This window comes from Meles meles, chromosome 13, assembly GCF_922984935.1.
Source record: "Meles meles chromosome 13, mMelMel3.1 paternal haplotype, whole genome shotgun sequence".
NCBI lineage: Eukaryota > Metazoa > Chordata > Mammalia > Carnivora > Mustelidae > Meles > Meles meles.
In genome coordinates, this window is record NC_060078.1 from 82338916 (window position 1) to 82355586 (window position 16671).

The following is a 16671-nucleotide window of genomic DNA, read 5'->3' on the forward strand; positions in this document are numbered from 1 at the left end:
GAAGGCAGAGGCAGCCTTCGGGGATGGCATTTAGGGTCCCAACTGCTCATGAATGATGAAGGCTGATTTCTGCAGCATTAATTCACCATCATTGACCTCTTCTTGCATTAATTGTGAAGGGTGAAAACTTTTATAATGACAGCTTCTTAAATGCTAATTTCATGTTTTCGGTGTGGGAATGAGAAGTCCAGCCTATCCCAGCTAATAGGACGACAGAAGCAGACACCCTCCAGCAAAGATGTCTGATGGACACACTCTAATGAAGGGGAAACATCTGGCCAGAGACCACGTTCGGCATCCTCAAACAAGACCCCTGCTTTGCGCACAACATATCTCAATTATCAGGAAAAGTCTGCACAGAGACAAATAGCAGGTGTTAACAGCAAGAGCAGGAGAGGCAGCTTCCAGCTGCCCGACAGATGCAGACATCTGAAGGGATCTTTCTTTATGCAATGGCTTGAAAGAGGGAAAGTTTTCAAAGTAATTTTACATTCCACATACTTAAAATTTTCGTTAAACTTATCAGAAAACCCAATGTTCACAAGGGATGAGAAGCCATTTGTAGAAAAATGGGCTTATAAATAATAGGGCTCAGCATGCTTGGTATTCAGTGCGGCTAGGACACACTTCCCGTCAGTAAATGCACATACTTTGTATTCAGCAAAGACAGGAGCCACCCACCCTGCGGAGCTCTGTCCGGGGGTGGGGCCAGGCAGTGCAGGTTTGAGGAGTGCCAGCTGCAAGGAGAGGTAAGCAGGCGGGAGGGGTCTCAGACCCCAGACACGGTCCATGAACCGCTCTGCTAGGGAGCCTTCCTTTTGCATTCACCCAGCTCTCTTTTAACTTGCAAATATTTCTTGGAGTCCCATCTTACACTCACTACATACAATTGTGCCTCTTTCTTTCCTCTGCAAGTGCAGATAGTAAAAGGAGCAATCACTCATGCGTACTTTATACTGGGTACGGTGGGTGTCAACATGACCTTGTTTAATGCCCTCGATGGCCCTGTGATGCAGGGACTAACACTGCCCCCATTTTCGTAACAAGAACACTGGCCAAAGAGCCTAAAAATCCCCGGGGCCCCCTGCATAGAACCTGTTCACTACTCTGCCTTTATGCCGAAGACCTTCATTCAACAAAATCTGACTGGATGCCCACGGAGTGTGGAGTCTAAGACGCTGGGATGCAGAGGTCCCAGCGTGGCCCCAGTGTGGTCACCCTGGGCGCGGGCTGATGGCGTTGGGGTGGGGAAGCCAAGGAGGAGGGAGAGGTGACCGTCTCAGATGAGGCGGCCTGGCAGGCTTCTGAGGAGCAGGAGAGGGAGCCTGGGGTTAGGGATGCTGAGTCGGCAGGGAGAAGGCACAGACACTGAGGACAAAGAAGAGAAGGAAGGGCAAAGCCTTCGCTCACGTCTATCTGACAGGTCCCATGCTTGTCTAGTCTGAGGTGGACAGCCCCGCGAGTGGCCTCACCAGCCCTGCGGCCCCAGCAAGCACGCGGTGACGGCCGGCTTGCACGCAGCCGGCCTGGGCTCAAACCTGACATGAAGCAGTCCCGCATCACGGCGGGCTCCTAACCGCCCGGGGCCCGCTTCCCCAGTCTGGACTTGGGGTGACCATCAGAACCTCCAAGGAGGAGCGAGAGGATTAAAGGGGGCGCTGGTGAGGCAGCGACTTCAGTTCCTCCCTTCTCTTGCCACCTATCCCCAACCCTTAGGCACGACCTGGAGACTCCATTTCCAACCCCTGCGTGGCCACGTCCAGCGCCCCCAGGCCACCACTCCCATCACACGCTCCCTTCTCTGGACCGCTGCTGTGGGCCTTGAACTTATCTTCCTGCACTCAAGCCTGCTCCCCACCCCTGCCATCAAGGAGTGGAAGAAGCCTCAGGCTCCTTGCCCCCGTGGACACTCGTCCACACCTCCGGCAGGGGCCCTGGCATTTTTGTACTTGACGCTCTTGCACTCTAAGTCCCAGACAAGTTCACCCTCCCTGCGGCCCCGTGACACCTGAATCTGCCGTCACACATGCAGGTGGCCTTCTCACAAGGCCAAATCACTCAGGATGCATAAGGTTCAACCCTTCCGTTGGGTCCGTGGTACACAGAAACCCACCGGGCTGGCCAGCCCTCCAGGTTCTGCCTGATCACCGCTCCAACCATGTCTCTTATCCCCTATTTCTTGGCTATGATCGAACCACACCAGCTTTCCTCTTCCCATCCTGAACACGTCAGGCTCCTCCCTCCCTCAGGAAGTTTGCACATCGTGCTTCCTCGGCCTGAAACCGTGTCCCCATATGGCAGCTCCCCACATGGCAGACTCCTTTCCACCCTTCCTGACCTGAAGCGGTCACCCATCTGTGTTTCTCTCTTCTCTCCTTCTTATAATTATTTTCTCTTATTTCTTCAGTCTTCCAAGATTCATCATTTATGCATCAAGCAATAATTTTGCTTATTTGTCCATCTACTTGATTTTTGTCCATCCTGAACCCCTAGAATATAAATTTGCGGAGGCAAGTTCGCTTGGTGTCATGTTCAACATTGCACACCCCATGCCCAGCACAGTTCCTGGCACATGCTGAGTGCTTAGTAGAAGGGGACTGCCATCCCGATTTATCCAATCTCTATCTTCCAGGACTTTGAGATCTCTGAACTTCCTGGAAGGCAGGGTTTTGAACAGTGAATGACTGAAACAGAAGACAGGTAGCACAAATACCAAGGCCCCAGGAGCAGATATAGAAACAGAAGCATGAAGACCATGAAACCGTCAAGAAGGAGCCACGAAATAGAGCTTCCGCTGCAGGCCAAGGACTGATCCACTGCTTAGTGGCAAGAACAGATGGGGCAGACACCCATGAGGGACCAGACACTGTCCTTGTTTATGTGGCTACAGGGGCCCCAACAGAGCTGGAATTGCCAACATTCTAGGGAGCAAAATCCCAAGGCATATAAACAGGCAAAATTCACATGGAAGAGATGGGATTGGAAACCTTCAAGGGAGACCTTCAAGAGACACCAAGTCTCCTGGACTCCAGAACCAGAGGTCCTATAGGTAATCAATGACTAATCAGACTCAGACCCAGATCTGGCCAACTGACCAGGAGGTATTACCTTCCCAAGACTCGATGTGTTGCCATGCATCCATTGAACAGCTATTGATTGGGTTCCAGACCCTGTGCCAGGCACTGGGGCTGCAATGACACCCGTGATGTGTGTGGGCCCTAGACACGTAGGGCCCCAGACCTGTGGGCAGCCAGCTTTCATCGTGCATTCACCAAGGGCCCCGCACAGGTGCACTTAGCATGAGCGAGGCCACTGCATGAACCCCCATCACAAAACTCAGAGTAGAACCCCATCGCAGGGAAGAACAGTTCAGCAACCTCATATGTAACTAGACTTCTTTGAATCGCAATAATCTTATCTATCGAATGGGCAGAAAAGTACCTTCACCATGGAGTGGTTGTAAAAAAAAAAAAAAAAAAGAGCACAAACCCTGTCCATGCCGATTGCTAGATGCATCGTTGGTAGATGGATGCTGGATTGCTTGATTGTTGGTTGCTAAAAGCATCATTGCTAGATGGATGCTAGACCTGTACTCCTGAACCAAATAATACATTATATGTTAATTAAAAAAAAAAACTAGGGGGAAAAAAAGGTAACAAATGCTGGCAAGGATGTGGAGAAATTGGAAACCTTGTCTCCTGTTGTTGGGAATGCAAAATTGTGCAGCCACCACAGAAGATGGTGTCGGTTTTTTCCCCAAAAGTTAAAAATCAGAACCACCCTGGGATCCAGCAATCCCACTTCTATGTGTTTATCTGAGGAACTGAAATCAGGATTTTGAAGTTATGCTCACAGCCCCATGGTCCCAGCAGCACCATTCACAGAAGACGAGATGTGGAAACAACCCCGACAACCCATCCGTCAGCGGACAAACGGAAAAAGACAATGTGGGAAATGCTCACGATGAGATGCTCCTCAGCTCCAGCAGGAAGGAAACCCTACGGTACGCAACAACGCGCATGGACCTGGAAGACACCAGGTGAGTGAACAAGCCAGTTCCCAAAAGACAAACCCCACGTGACTGCACGTCCATGACGTATGTGATATGGTCGGATTCCTAAAATCAGAGCCACGGGTGGTGACGGCCGGGGGGACGGGGAGGGTAAGATGGGGAATTACTGATCAATGGACATAAAGTTTTGGTTAAGCAATGTGCGCAAGAGATCGGCTGTACAACACCGTATCCGTAATCAGGCTCAGCCAGGGTTCATTTAACACACTGTCACATGGGTAGACCTTATGTTAAGTCTTCTCACCACAGTAAAATAAGCTTTTACCAAATGGTTGGGATAAGAGTTTTCTATCTAAGATGACTGCTCCTTGAAATAACGACGCATAGTAGGTGTTATTCCACCATTACAAACGGTGAAACTGAGTCTCACAGAGCTCTATCAAGTTGTCCAATGTCAAAGAGTGAACAGTGAAGGAGCTGGGATCGCCCAAAGCCCTCTAGTCTCACCCCTGCCCCCCACGCTGACTCCAGTCTTGTTCCCGAGGGCAGGAACATCATCCTCTGACCCCGACCATAATTCACCCTCAGATACCCTGCGCTCCGACACCACGGACCCAACCCCATCACAGGGCACAGCTTTCTGGAAGCGAGTGCCCTGACCCCGGCCCTGCCTGCGTCCAGAGCTGTCCAGGAACGAGGCTCGGCCCCCTCGGCGGGCTGACAGTCTCGATGTTTAATCACCACCTGAGACTGTCTCCTCAGTGCCATAAAAAGAACAAATCCACCGGGGCACACGCGAGGCATTCGAGAGGCCACGTCCGCAGCTGAGTAAGTAGCTGGAGTCCCGCCAGGGCCGGCCTGAAGGAGCTGAAAGAAACCATGAGCTGAGGGTCGTTAAACCAAAGCCATTTAATACCGGAAAGGGAAGGGGATTTTAAAAGCATCGTCCCATTATACACTCTGCCACATCCCCCCTTCCAGCTGAAACCCAGGGCGCACTCCCACCCCTTCTCCCTTGGTGGGGCGGGGGGTCAGCCCTCCACCTGCAGAACCAGCCGCAGCAGCTCAGAGGCACCAAGAGCAGCACATTCCGGAGAGCCCTCAATGAGGCAGGATTTAGGAACCCAACAGCCGATCGATAGAGACACGGGGGAGGGCTGTCGGTGGAAATGGCCTGTCCACGGTGATAACCTGCTCATTCCACGGGGCTCCAGGTTAACGATGGGCAGCCTCCACGTTCAGAGAGAAAGCAATCAATCTGTATCCAAATGCTCTGTGCGCTCCCCCCAAGTCCTGCGGACGGTGGTTTTCCAAATCCTGCTCTGAGGCGGGCAGCCTGGCGGGACCTGCAGACCCCCTCCCAGGGGACAGGGCCCCCCGCAGCCAGGGCACCTCTGTTCGGTCTGTCTCCCAAACTGGCTTCCCACGAGGTTCCATCTGAAGAAAGAGCTCCATTCAAAAATAGCTTGAGCCGCTTTAAGGAAACTCAGCCCTCTGTGGTCAAGGTAGTTTGGGGAGAACAGCCAGTTCTCCACGGGAAGCTCTTAAAATAAGATTCAGGAGCTCTCTCCTCAGCACAGAGGTCAGGCGGCACTGGCAAATGCCAGCCTAAGGCCAAAATGTTCCAGGAAGTTTCATAAACATAAGGTCTCCTCCTGTGCCCACGGTAGGCACATGACACGAAGCCAAGGTCTTTTCCAGAACAACGGCCTCTTTGAACACAGAAGCCAGCTCCTACCTGTCAAATTGCTCAAACACAGAAATGCAGTTTTTACCAGGAAACACGTCTTTGCACTCCCCTGGAAGCAGGAATGGGGTGGTGGCGCGAATTCTCTTTTTCTAGCAGCTGTCAGCTCTGACTGCGAGCTCCCTCTCGGCCAGGCACGGGCCGCCGGCCCCCAGCCTAGCACCACCGGCCCTGAGGGCGTGTGGGCCGCCTGCACCCACACCCAGAAAGAGAGAGAGAGACCATTGGCAGGAAGCAGGAGAGGACGAAGCGAGTCGGGAGACTCTGTTCAAAAGCAGGTGCTTTCCAAGAACCATCCTATGGCCAGCACTGGTGTATTTACTGCATGTACCAAGAGCTCAAATGGGTGGTGGGGGGAGATGGTTTTGCTCTGTTCGGGAGGCCCTTTCCTCCGTGTCCGCATCCCCATCCCCTGGGCTCAGCCACAGTCCAGCTGCCAGAGAAATTCTCCTCTCATGCTGCAAAGCCGGACACTAACATAACCATTATGTTCAATAACATGAGAAGCTTCAAAAACACATTTAATTCCACGCGTCATATTCAATTTGGGCTGCCTTTGTTTATGAACTTGTTTCTTTTAAAGAATCTCTTCTTTAGTGGCCAGCTGGGCACCAAGCTACTCAAACCTGTAACACGTCAGCTCATGGGGCGCCTGGGTGGCTCAGTGGGTTAAAGCCTCTGCCTTCGGCCCAGGTCATGATCTCAGGGTCCTGGGATCGAGCCCCACATTGGTCTCTCTGCTCAGCAGGGAGCCTGCTTCCCCCTCCCCCTCTGCCTGCCTCTCTGCCTACTTGTGATCTCTGTCAAATAAATAAATAAAGTATTAAAAAAAAAAACAAAACCTGTGACGCGTCGGCTCTTCAACAGGTCCGTCTCTCCATGCCCTGTGCTCAGAATTGCACAGAATTTCACCAAAACACACAGCGCTCAGCGTGGCCGGGCCCACGGAGCTGGGGGTAAGGGTGGCCTTTTACTTGCAACCTTTCCCCAGTGACATCAACCCTTTGGAAGGAGTGAGGGACTTTGACAGTTATTTGTAAATGGTCTTTTTCTCTCAGGGGCTCGGGACATACAACTAACAGTAAGGAAGTAGAAATCGATGAGCTGCTTTAACTTAAGGCAGCTGAACATCCCACCAACAATCGCGTGTCAGCCCCCCAGGCTCCGGGCTCTGCGGCAGGCAGGTGATTCCACCAGGAGATGGATGGGTGACGTCTGAGGAAGGAGACTCAGAAACCCAAGGCTGGAAGGGAGCGTCGCACCAATTCGGAGAGGAGGAAGAAGACAGGGTGGAAAGGGGTGCGTACACAGTGTCCCAGAGTGTCCTCTTAAAGTCCTTCTAAGTCAGCCCAGGGCTGTGCCTGACTCCCTGTCCCCAGGGTGCTCCAGGCTCCATGGGTGACTTAGCTCCTTCTTCCCCCCACCTGGCTCATCCCCCCAACAGCTGTTTACAGTACAGTTTGGTACAGGGGCTGGCAGGCAAAATCCAAGCTCCTGCGCAGCTCACGGTCTGGATGGGGGAGCAGGTGTTTATCAAGCACAAATAAATACCCCGTGATCATCACCCGTGCAGCAAGGAAGAGGACGGGCGACTCCAAGTGCCTGGAGTAGGACTGGTCTTGAGATCAGGGATTCTTCCCTAGGACGTATGGGTGAGACTCTGTAGCCGAGGTCACTTAGAGGGAAGGGAACGGGCAGCATGGATGAAGCAAAGAGATCAGCTTGCACAGGGCCCACAGAGAAGGCACACATGGAGAACAGGGGTGGAGGAGAGGGGGGAGAGGATAAGAGGGAGCTCAGGGACTGGTGCCCCCAGGGCTTCTCAGATGATAGAATTATCTTCATGAGCAACTGAAGGACACGGAAGGACTTTAAAGGAGGGAAAAGCATGGCCCACCCAGCTCATTCTGGCCGTGAGTAGGGACTAGACAGAGAAAGCATGGACTACTGCAGTAGTCCATGATTACTCATGATTAGGAGATAAATCAGAGACATGTGGTCATGGATTGGACGTGGGGGTGTGGCAGGGGCAGAAAGACTCTTGGGTCTTCTGCTTGAGCAGCCACATGGATGGCGCTGCCATTCCTGAGATGGGACAGCAGTCTTAGCTTAGAGGGATATTAGAGTTCCATTGCTTCTCGTGCCTAACCTGAACCCAGTCTAGAACCTGGGTTCCTGCCTTGCTGGGGAATGAGTTCCCGGCTTGCCTCCGATTGCTGTACCTGATGCTGGGACCTTAGGCACTCTGGGCAGGACCTACCCTGAGTCAGATCCAGCCCATTTCTCTCCCCACGTGCCCCCACCCTACATTCCCAGGCACCAAGGGTACTCCTCCATCTGAGGACGCTGTGTGCTCTAGCTGTGTGTCCCCAACACTGACCTCGTGCCCAGCTAGTGTCCACACCTGGCTCTCACCGTGCTCTCAGAAGCTGAGTCCAAGCTCTCTCTGTCCTCCTTACCCCAGCAGGTGTGTTAACTCCCCCCACTCCAGCTCCCAGACCATGTCATTCTGCCCAGCCCTCCCCACGCCAGGCCCTCGTGGTGTAAGGCCTACAATTAAGACCCCATACTGCGTGCTATTTTGACATCCGGTGAAACTAAGAAGGCTTCACCTGGCCAAATGGCCAATTCCCCTTCCAGCCCTGCTCCCACAGACGAGAGCCCTGGCCGAACAACCCTCCTTATCATGGGGAACAGGAGCAGCTGCTGCTTGTCCCTGAGCTGTAGCTTCGTTTCCCTTCCAGCTCATGGAATTACCCAAACAATCCTATTACGTGCTCCCACGGGAGGAGGGCCCCCCCCCCCCCCCGACAGTACAAAGCCTGCCCTCGTTCACTTTGTCCTGCAGGGCAAGCCTCAGGTGACCCTGCAGGTGACAGGTGGCCGGTGGCAGGCTGGTCCCCGGGGCTGTGAGCTGTATGTGACCCATGAACTGCCACTGAGTCACCTGCCAGGGGTCAGGCGTTGTGCCCAGCCACCCCCAACACCCGGGGGCGGGAAGCCCTCCCGGACCCACAGGATGAAGTCGAGGCAATTAAAACAGCCCTTGTCGAAGAGCTCCGTGCTGAGTGGCCCCAGACGTGAGGGAACGACAACCCCGTTTATGTCTTAAAAACACAGCAAACTCCCAAAGACCCACAGCGGTGGTTCACACGAGATGCCGGTGACAGCTTCTTGGGCTCCACACCCACAGACTCCGCCGCCGCAGGTCTGGGGGGAGCCGAGAGACCTGTTTCTGGCTCGGGCTCCGCGGAGCACTCGGACGCCCTCTTCCACTCGGGGCCTGTTGCTAGAGCAGAGCATGTTCCTCGCACTGCGATTTCCGTAAAATCTTGTCTCCGTGCTGGAGAGCGTGGGCTGCTGCTTAGCCACTGGACTGGGGCTGCTGGACGCCCTTTCACTGGAGGCTCCTTTCCAGCAAAAGCGTGACGCTGGATGCCGGGCTCTCGGACCCAGGCCCTTTGTTCGGGGGAGAATACTGATACCCAAAGAGGCCCGCCCTGAGAGCCGTGGCAAGGCAGAAGGGCTCACATGCTTCAGGGAAGATGAATGGACATGATGAGTGGTCCTCCTCGTCCTCTAAGAATAAGACACAGCGGCCCTCACGGACCCCCACCGGTACCTCCTGTCTACCGCAGCAGCTGATTCCCACACTTCTAGACGAACCCCTCTTGTACCTCATTACCCATGAGGCAATGACTAAGCTTCTAGGCCTTGGAGAGGAGACAGTTAACTCTGGCCCGGTGCACGTCTGTCCGACACAGAGCTACACAGACTGGCAAACCTTCAGCCGAGCTCTTGGCTTAGCCCATTATTTTACCAATTATTTTAAAATTAGCTTATGTACCAGGTGGTGGGCAAAGATGGGGCCAGAGGCAGAAATTCATGTCGGGGGGAAAGTTGCTTATGGCACTATGTACAGGTGATCACAACAAAACGGAGGGTCAAGACCCAGCAGCCACTAGGCAGAATTCAGGAAGGGGCAGGAGCGTAATGGTTCTCCATCAGGGAGCAAGCAGGGAACTGTCACACACCCCTGTGACAAAGCCACTTGGTCTCTATCCGCCCCAATAATGTTCTACGCAAGTAGGCACAACAGACCCCAACGTGTCCCTTTCATCTTGTGCAGAAAAACGGGAATAAATGTCCTTTCTTCTTGGGTGGTCAGAGAAGTGATGCTGCCTTTTCCCACCTGGGTCCTGGACAGACTGGGCCCCAAGCAGCCCATGAAGGAGGCACCTGGGTGGAGGGAGGCTTCCATCCCCCTCCACAAAGGAAGCTGAGTAACAGAACCGGAAAAGCACTTGAAAGAGTCTTAGAAAAACCCAAAGGCAGTTGCTTTCCCTCACAGGCTCTCAACTACTGTGACAAGATCCAGTTCCCAGACTGCTCTGCATGCTCTCCTGGGAAACTCAAGGAAGGTCCCTGGAGATAGAACTGGGTCTTCATGGTTCCTTCAGACAAATAATCCTGTGCAAGCCAGTGAAGAACTTGCGTGCGCTGGTCCCTGAACTTGGGAACATAGAGCTGAGTGAGACAAGGTCCCTGCCTTCCACACCAACAGTCTTGATGAGACAAGTCTACAAGGGAAGAGACAAGTCTACAAGGAAAACAAGGCAATGCAGGCAGGACTCTAATTCTGGAACAAACAAAGCCTTAAGCACCAAGGATGGGCCAGCTGCATCAGGGAACGCATCTGACAAAAGGAAGGATGTTCACAACCGCAAGATCTAGAAGGTGGTTTCCGAAGAGTCCCCATAGGCAAGGAGAGTGATGGGCACGTGTAGGGTCGGATGTGGAGTGTCACCAAATGCTGTACCCTCTGAGGACTGAGTGATTTCTAAGCAGAGAAGTTACACCGATTAAAGCTACTCCTAGACCCTGTTCCCTAGACGACTTCTCCTCACAGGCAGGGAGGGATCTGTGAGAATGAGGCAGATGGTGATACAACTTGATCAAAACGGCTCCTGCACTAAAAAAAAAAAAAAAATCCACATGTTTCTGCCTCAACAATTAGAGCCTGAATAAAAACCAGGTTTTTCAGGGAAAACATAAATATGGTGTGCCCGCTAGACTCTGTTCATAGAGAAACTGCAATTACAGATCGCAGAAGAGAAACAAAATACAACTCACATCCTCTCGAGGTTTTTAAGGGGTAACAGACCAACCCTTCCTTGGGGGATAGTCAAGGGTATGTGTTGTGTCAGGAGCTGTTTAACTCGATGCTGATGCAAGTGAAAAGTGTGGTTATGAAGGGAGCAAATCACTGCTCTCATAAACGTTGGAGAAGAGAAACAGTGACCCTTGAGTTTTAAGTGAAATATAATGACTTCATCCCACTCATCAATCAAAGACCCACCCTTTAAAAACTGCCAGTTATAAAGGTCGGGCTTAATTGATCAGGAGGGAGAAAATTTTATGCCGTCCCACCTTCCTTCCTAAGCCAAGTGAATTAGTAATTAAAATTTCCCGGTGACCTTCATCAATTACCGTTCCATACAGTTCCCGTAAAGGATGCCCCAGCAAAGGCTTAACGAAGCACCTGAACCTTCAACCGTTGCTCAGTCCTCAGATTAAGCAGCCCTGTCTGCAGACAGGTAGCTCAGTGATGGGGGAACCAGTGAAAGGAATCTTTTCATAACATACAGAATGGAAATTTCAAAGCAACTTCCACCTTCCTCTGATTTTGAAAACAGAGGTGAGTTTGGGCAGACACCATCACCCTTCCTGCATTTTTTTCTCTCTCTTGGTGTTTGGATCCTATTAATCATTGCAATCTGAAGTTTCACATGGGCCAACCAGATGCCAAAGGTCTTGCCAATGGGATGATTTGACCATAAAAACTCGGCCCCCTGCCCTTCCCACTCTTGGAATTTCCAATGACAGAGACCATGAGTAGTTGCAGCGTGCGGGCAAAGGAAGCAAAAATGAAAATCCGGAGACGATGTTCCCTTCCGATTTCGAGCATGAGCACTTGAGCCCTGTTTGCACCAGATACACCCCTGACCTAAGCCTCTGCAACAGGGGTGTACCCCCCACATTGCTGCGTTCTAGAGTGGCTGGGAGAGATGGGACGCCCGGAACCATGGTTATCAGAGAGCAAAATTAGACCCGAGCAAGTAGAGAGACTTCTCTAAAGTGAGGACAAAGCCAAGTGCGGACAAGGTCGGCCGCGCACTGAGTACCTCACCTTAGAAACAAGACCCCGACACCGGTGTGTGGTTCCCAGGACAGCGCTGCTCTTCCCTGTCCCCAGCCATCACCCCGCCGCCACCCCACACACATGGGCTCCTCAGGTTTTGCAGCTTCATCCTCTATCCACCCGCTCATGCATTTTTTTTTTTTTTTTTGCATTAATCCCCGCTGTTCTCATGGCTTCTCACTCCCTGCGTGGAAATAATGGTTGCATTGGGCTCTACAACCATAACTGGTCTTCAGATCACACCACCAAGTTGCCGAATGCTTCCTGGCCATCTAAGGCAGGTGGCCTCTCACGAGGAGAGGATGCAAACCGCACAAATTCAGGATTCCCCACGAGCACCCCCTCGACTCTATGAACCTCCTGGACCCTGAATTCCCTACCCCACGAATGCCTGCACTCTCTGCCCGGAAACGTCTTTCAATCTCCCCCTTACTGCAAATGTTCTGTCATTTCCCCAGCGCTCCAGCGATCCAACACCCCCGCTCCTGCACTGGACAAAACCCTCATCACCTCCTGCCTGGACTGGCACACCGAGGAGACTTCCTAGAACATGGGTCAGGTTGCGCATTCTAGGAACTCAATATTTACTGAGTCCTCGAGTCCTCTTTGGCTTCTCAGTACAGACTGAAAACAAATAAATAACTTATTTTATTTTGGCTGAACACAATTCAAAGGCTTTCTAAAAATTCCAGCGTGGGAACAGGTCATGAGCCTCCTTCAGAGAGTAAGCCCCTCTTCCGTGGGGCCGTATGGGGTCGGCCTCCTCTGCAGAGATGGCCCCGCTTCTGCGTGGGAATGCGTAGGAGGGCTTCCAACGTCAGGGAGAACCTGGGCAAAAGGACCCACTGGTCCTTCCCAGACTTGAGATTCTGGGAGCTGGCATCTGCCTGGCCCGTGGGCTCCTTCTGGAAGAACTGCCCTGCTAGCCAGGAACGCAGAAGATCCGACCCTCGGAAGCCACGTTTCTAACATTTGACCTTGCTTCCTGACCTGAGGTGACTGAATCAGGACGGAGCCTGAGAAAGTGATTTGATAGACGCAAGCGGCAGGCGGCAGGCAGGAGGCATCGAGCCCTATTACAGTAGCTCAGGTGAGGGCCCACACATTCTCGCTGCCGGAGCCCACGGAGTCCCCTGGGTTCTGGGGCTTTTTGCGACCTGATGGAGCATCCTTCCACTGTGTTCACTGGATTCCTAACCGTGGTTTCCCTTGTGTGTGTTTCTAGTCCTTGCCACACCTAATTTGATCTAAACCTCTGCTCCCTCAGGCCCCCAAGGCCACAGAGAAGACCGATCAAGGTTTCACCCTCGTGCTGGGCCCCTCTCGGGACAGTGGGGCAGGGACTCTCACTCCTGAAGCAAACTCCTGCTCTTCCCCGAGCCACCAAACCGGACCACAGAGAGCCCCGAGGGCAGAGGCGGCTGCTCCGGCCGGTTTTCAGAAAAGCGAAGTGTCCACGCGCCCCCCTCGACCTAACTTGAGCCAGGCTCCTCTGCGCCTCCGGGGGCCTGTCAAGTCCAGTTTTAGCAAAGAAGGCTGCAGAGCCCAGATTTAGAGAGAACCCTGCTGAGCGGTTTAAAAGACTTTCCCCCACCCCTGACACCAATCGAGCTCTCCCTGGTAACGTTGTAGGCACCGAATCCCCCACAACGAGCGGCTGCCGACCCCGGGCTGCCCCGGCTGCCTTCAGAGTTGAGCTCGGTTCTCCACTGGGGTTGACATTCTCTCCTGCAGTGGCTCCCAAGTCTGGTCATTTTAGACCAGTTAACAGTGTCGTTTTTCTTTAACAGATGGGAATGCCTTGCAGTCAGACGCACAGAGCCTGGACGGCCCCCCGGAGCGTCGGCCACCCAGGGAAGCGGGAGCCTGACTCTGAGACGCTCCCCGTGATCACCCAGAGTCCGGCTTCTCCGAGAACTCGATGTGACGAGGCCTCACCCTTGGGCTCTGTCCTTGGCCTATTTAGTCCACTTTTAGAAAGAATCCTGCTGGTTCCATTTAGAAAAAAAATCCCCCACCCTTGATCCCGCACCTGGCAAGCCAACTGAGCCAACCCCCCTTACCTCGTAGACTTTTTCCATCCATGGACCCCCATCCTGTTTCTTGGAGGTGAATTCCTACTTTTCCTTATATTCAAAGGGGGGGCCAGACTCTTTCCTCCTCGAAGACCCCATGTAGGGGTCTCCCTGAATAAAATCTCTCTCTTTCACCCTCTTTAATCAGCGTTATGAGTGATTGTTTTCTTTAACAACTGCTTGCCTTCTATACGAGAGTGCCCAAGTGTTATCACAACCTTTAAGTATCTTTCTATAATTAAAACTTGGAAAATACAGATTTAAAAAGGAAGAAAGAAAAATAGAGAAAGGAGGGAAGGGAACCAGGGAGAAGAGGGAAGGGAGGAAGGGTAGGAAAAGCCGGGACCTCTGTATCTCCTCCTCTCCTGCTCGCCCGGGCTTGCTTGGGCACATCCCCTGCAGCCTGGACATTGACCTGCGGCCTCTGGGCCAGCACGTGCCAGGTTTCTAAGTCACTAAGCGGCTAAGTACCAGCGAGCGGATGTCCACCGCAGAAGCACCCAATTAGGCCCATTTCGAGCTAAGCTCATCCCAAGGAAAAGCAGACTGACATGTCCACACCTAGGTCACCCGGGACAGACTGTTCTCTCCACGACCTCAAGTGCTCTGAGGAAAATATGACATCCTTCTCAACGTCCCCAACCCCCGCTGTGGGGTGCGGGTGGGCAGACACGCTTCACGAGCCTGCCATTCAGGCCACCAGAAACACCTGCCAGGGGACTCATGTTCTCACCACAAGCAATTTCTGGGCTAGGTTTTCAAAGGGTCCTGCCACTATTAAAGAATAAGTTAGAAACCATGCTTTTGGGCTCCAGGAAGGATTAACTAGGAAAGCTTCTTTCAAATCATATCCTTGTCTTGGGCTGACTGTGTCAGTTACGGAGAGGAACTCAGGTCCCTGATACCTTTGATATGGGCGGGCAGTAGGGGTAACGGAAGAGAGAAGCTATGCATGTGTATAATCGCACACCACACACACACGCGCACACACGCACACACACTCACACACACGCACACGCACATGTACACATGGATATTTTCATAGAAACCAAGTCACCTGCCACATTTACAAATTAATAAGACGAAGATGAAAAATAAAGTTTGGTCCATGAGAACACGCTTTTAGAACTTAGTTTTTACTAGAGTCTCTGAATTGAAATACTCTGGTAAGCTCAGTCTTTTTACAGTGTCATCAGAAAATGAGACCTAGACTACCATCTGGTTCCTCTCATGGACACGCGAAAAACAAGCTTGTTTCCACACCACTTATGTTAACAAACTTAATAAAAGTTATGAACTGTAACCACCTCGCTGGTGTGGGAACCGTGTAGGGGCTGTGAACTGAAGCTTCCCGATAAATGATTTATGAAGGCACAGAGACGATGCCTACACTTAAATCGTGGCTGCTCCATTGCGAGAATATTCCATATTTGTCCCATTACTCATTCCTGGCGGAACCCTGCACCACGTTGGCCCGAACCCCCACCGTCTGCAGCAATCTTGGGTCCCAAACGCACTACCTGAGGCAACCGATATTTCTTTTGCATTGTTTGCTTTTTCAGAGACGGCCAACCTAAAAGCCTGGGTGTTTAGAAATTCAAATCAGCTTCCAATCTTCTCAGAGCCACTGAGCTATCATCTTGAGGTGGGGGGAGATAAAGCTCCAAAGCACATTTCGTTATTAATAAAAATAAAGGAGAGAGACAGTAAATAAAGGCTTGAATGGGAATGCCACCCGGTCAAGCCCAGCTCGTTACCTGCGTTTGAAAGACCTTCATTTCTTTCCCAAGCAGAATGGTCTTTGGGGGACGAGAAGAGCCGACTGTGGATCTGGAAGATAAACAGAATTCTTCCCAGTTTTATATTTTTATTTACCAGATATAAAATCTTCAATCATGTGCATTATTATTTTTAAAGCATCCAGAAACGTCTCTAGAATCTCTCCCATCTCCTAAGAAAGAACTCAGGTTTTAATGAAGACTTATTTCCATTTTCTCCTGTGTTAACTCTGCAAATGAATAAAGGGTAGGTTTCTGACGATTTCAAAATGCACAAGGAGGAGGAGGGGAGGGAGAAAAACCATAATCAGCTAATGCGGATTTTGCCGTGGATTTTGCTAGTAGAGCAAAGGACCACATCTAATATTTCTTTTCTCTCCCATCATAATGCTGAATGGGTGTTGAGCTAAAATTGGACATTCAATAAATATTGATGAATTGATTAACCACAAGCAATCAAATTTCAGGAATTAGCCTTCAAGGCCCAATGAAAATAAGATTAATATATACAAAAGTGTTCTGCTGTCTGCAAGTAGGATTATGATGCAGACATTCTCTGCCAAAAGGCAAAGGTTTGTTTTGTATGTTTATTCTGAAAGCAGTGGGCTGTGGGTGAGAACTTTGGTTTGGGCTTCTCAATCTATAATCGGACTCCAGAGCTCCTCATTCCACCCTGGGTCTGCCCCACGCCCACCAGCTGCGGCTCACCCCAGGACTCTCCCTTAGCGCTGAGGAGTAACTTTGCCAACCCCTGCTGTAAGCACAGTCTCCTGTTCTGAATCTCAGTTAACTTCTTAGTCCCAAGCGGAGTTAAGCTTTCCATTGTACATCTCCCATGATGGCCCCTCTCATCGCCA

At 51.8% G+C, this 16671-nt stretch overlaps 1 protein-coding gene across 4 annotated transcripts in view; it reads right to left on the reverse strand.

Annotated features, from left to right (window-relative positions):
• The window catches only part of C13H10orf90 (chromosome 13 C10orf90 homolog), a 210913-nt gene that overhangs the window by 174774 nt on the left and 19468 nt on the right, over positions 1 to 16671 (reverse strand). For 2 of the 4 annotated variants that reach the window (XM_046027354.1, XM_046027351.1), the window contains exon 2: positions 15794 to 15866. The exons of 1 other annotated variant lie outside the window; for it this stretch is intronic. In XM_046027354.1, the coding sequence (XP_045883310.1) occupies positions 15794 to 15866 (73 nt within the window). Of the gene's footprint in view, positions 1 to 15793; positions 15867 to 16671 lie in introns of those variants that run through there. One more of the 4 variants, XM_046027352.1, reaches the window with a different exon arrangement.